The following is a 3,318-nucleotide window of genomic DNA, read 5'->3' as shown; positions in this document are numbered from 1 at the left end:
CGATCCGCTCTTTTGTTTCCTTCGTCTCCTTCTCTTCGCCTCTGTTTCCCGTGGAATCGCCTCCACCAGAAGTTCAGATCGAAACACACACCGCGCCGTGTAATTGATAAATTACGATCGAGCGGATCCAACCTCTCGTGGTGTTGGGTCTCTCCCCCCGCTCACTTCCGTCCTCTTTTCCATCTCTCCCGATCATATATTTTGATTTTTTCTCGGAACAAGAACGCGTAGATTTTTTCGATCGGTTCCCCGTTGTCGAACGTCTAATTCACTAGTTTCTATCGTTTCTCTCGCTTCAGATGGACACACCCGTGGCGACAAACATGATGGGAACGTACATTGGGTCGCCGAATCACACCACGAATTACACACAGGTGAGGAAGAAGAAAGTTTCCTAAGCCTTCCTACTGCGGATTTTTCGGAAATTTGAAAGGAAGCAAGTGGTACAATTGCAAATTTCTGTGTTTATTCTAGCATTTTATGGGTAAAAATGTCCATTTGTTGTGAAATAGGAGCTCCTTGAGAAATATCCTTGCTGATGGCTGACGCTTATCCGAAATACCGTAGACGCGTGGCTGTCGTCTGAACTGGAATAGTGAAAGAATATCGAGAAATAAAGAAACGGCAAGGTTTCAAAAAAATTGCTTTTGATGTTAGGAAGAAACTGAACGGAGACTGAATTTTCGACAAAGAAGATATTCGCACAATTCTAGTTCAGACGACGAAGCAACATCTACCGAATCGACTCCAGCCAGTTTCGAGAAAAACGCGTTTAAAGTTTCAATTACAGTTTAAGACTACGTAAAACCGCTTCGAAGGCGTATATTGATCAATCGGCATATACCTCTGCCAATTTTCAGCATTAACCCTTTGCACTCGGAGATGATTTTGCTACAGGAAAGGTTGAAAATCGGATCTTCTTTGAAATGCTTTAAGACTACACTATTTCATTTCAATATTCAACGTATTCTCTATTTCACTATGGTGAAGAAATTTACGGAGGCCCGTAGATATGGCTCTCTGTCTTGATTAATTATTTAATGTCGCTTCTCAGTCGCCACTCGATTGCAAAGGGTCGAGCTTTACAACTTCCTGGACATATTTTCCAGATGTTAAATTATAAGAAAATGCAAACAAATCAATTTCTTCAACCCCGTCACAGTACGAGTCTCGAGGGTAAAGGAACGCTAGGAGAATTGTTTAAAGTATAACGCAACAAAGCGAGATTTAATAGAACCGTGTGTTTACGTTAAGGTGCGCCGCACGGTGTGTAACGAGGTTGGAATTTTCCCCCTTTTTTCTTCTTTTCTAGAATGACACGATAAATGTCGGGGGTGAATTGGGCAGCGGAGACGCCGGTTATTTCAGCACGAGTCCGCAGATGCCGTACCAGCCTACCACCACGACAACCACCACGAATAACTCCACCACCACCCAACAGCTCACGCCACAGACGCCCAATACACCTACGATCATTCTCACCGGTGGGTTCTTGCGAAGAAATTTGTCACCTGTCTATGATGTACACTTTGTCGAAGAAGGTCTTGTTACAACTTGGTAGAATTTATTTAGCGTTGTGTAATTTTTATGGAGGAGGTGAATGAATAATGTTTTATTTAGAAACGTAACATTTACTATTACTTGAGATGGAAAAAGAATAAATTTTCATACAGTATCTAAGAATTGTACAAAGAAATTTGTACAAAGAAGCCTCCAAAATGGAAGTTAGTTTCTTCTTTAGAAGCAAGTAGAAAAGAGGTTACTCAAAATATTTCTATCACAATGGAAAATATCTGTTTGTTTGATTAAGTTTGTAAACAAATGAATAAGGAAAAAGAATAATGTAACAGAAATGAGATGAAAAAGATTTCTGTACAGTATCTAAGAAATTAGCAAAATTTGTATAAAGAAGGCTCCAAAGGAGAAGGCAAGTTAGTTTCTTGTTTGCAAGCAAATAGATAAGTGGTTACTCAAAATTTTTTTCCTATAGAAAGTATCTGTTTGTTTAATTAAGTTTGTAGATAAATGAATAAGGATGAAGAATAATGTAGCATAAATGAGATGAATAAATTTTCATACAGTGTCTAAGAATTCAGCAAAATTTGTACAAAGAAGGCTCCAAAGGCGAATAAAAGTTAGTTTCTTTTTTGCAAGCAAATAGATAAGTGGTTACTCAAAATTTTTTTCCTATAGAAAGTATCTGTTTGTTTAATTAAGTTTGTAGATAAATGAATAAGGATGAAGAATAATGTAGCATAAATGAGATGAATAAATTTTCATACAGTGTCTAAGAATTCAGCAAAATTTGTACAAAGAAGGCTCCAAAGGCGAATAAAAGTTAGTTTCTTGTTTGCAAGCAAATAGATAAGAGGTTACTCAAAATATTTTTCCTGTAGAAAGTATCTGTTTGTTAAATTAAGTTTGTAAATAAATGAATAAGGATGTAGAATAATGTAGCATAAATGAGATGAATAAATTTTCATACAGTGTCTAAGAATTCAGCAACATTTGTATAAAGAAGGCTCCAAAGGCGAATGCAAGTTAGTTTCTTGTTTGCAAGCAAGTAGAAAAGAGGTCACTCGAAATATTTTTCCATGGAAAATATCTGTTTGTATTTATATTTATTTGTTTCATTATGTTTCTAAATAAAGTAAAGTAAATATTATTGGGTTGGAACGAAAGTTCGTAGCGTTTTTTAAGCAAAATTCAAAGACAATGTTTATATATTTGTAGATGAATTTGTTCAACCACATATATCCTATTTTCTCTCACTATTTTGTTTCATAATTCCGTATAATTGCGTTTTGCCAAACGCTACAAACTTGTGTTCCAACCCAATATTTATCTACTACTCTCTCTATCAAAATAACACAACGCAACTGTACAAAGACCTTCTTCCACCAAGTGTAATTGCACAGAAAGGTATCTTTGAAAGAGCGAATCAAAATTTTCCAGTCGATTCTGAACAAAAATCTCCCCCGAAGATTTTCACTCTGCTCTAAACTAACATTGCAAATTACCAACTAACGCAACAAATATAGAGATTTCTGCTCAGAATCCGCATAATCGTCGATCGAAGTAACCGACGAGAAATACGGCCGCTTCGATAGCTGGCAGAAAAACAGCGGTCTATCTCGATCGATATCGATCAAACGAAGAATTAAGAGGCGCTAACGAGAATCGTATTGGAAAGACACAGACTGTACGCAACGTCAATGTATAATTCTCCATTCGCAGACTTCTCTGGCGCGGACGACCTGACGAATCCAGAGTTCGTGAAAGATTTGGGTACGGCGATGATGGGCGATTTCGATCCAG

The 3,318-nt window shown here is 37.3% G+C and overlaps 1 protein-coding gene across 1 annotated transcript in view; it reads left to right on the top strand.

The window, feature by feature from the left end:
• The window catches only part of LOC108570950 (CREB-regulated transcription coactivator 1-like), a 28,962-nt gene extending 27,401 nt beyond the window's left edge, over nucleotides 1-1,561 (top strand). The window contains exon 10 of the mRNA XM_017932888.1: nucleotides 1,313-1,561. Coding sequence (XP_017788377.1) covers nucleotides 1,313-1,561 — 249 coding nt within the window. The remainder of the gene's footprint in view (nucleotides 1-1,312) is intronic.
• The last annotated feature ends 1,757 nt before the right edge of the window (nucleotides 1,562-3,318 follow it).

This window comes from Habropoda laboriosa, unplaced genomic scaffold, assembly GCF_001263275.1.
Source record: "Habropoda laboriosa isolate 0110345459 unplaced genomic scaffold, ASM126327v1 scaffold88, whole genome shotgun sequence".
Taxonomy (NCBI): Eukaryota; Metazoa; Arthropoda; class Insecta; order Hymenoptera; family Apidae; genus Habropoda; species Habropoda laboriosa.
This window is presented reverse-complemented; position numbering and strand designations above follow the sequence as displayed.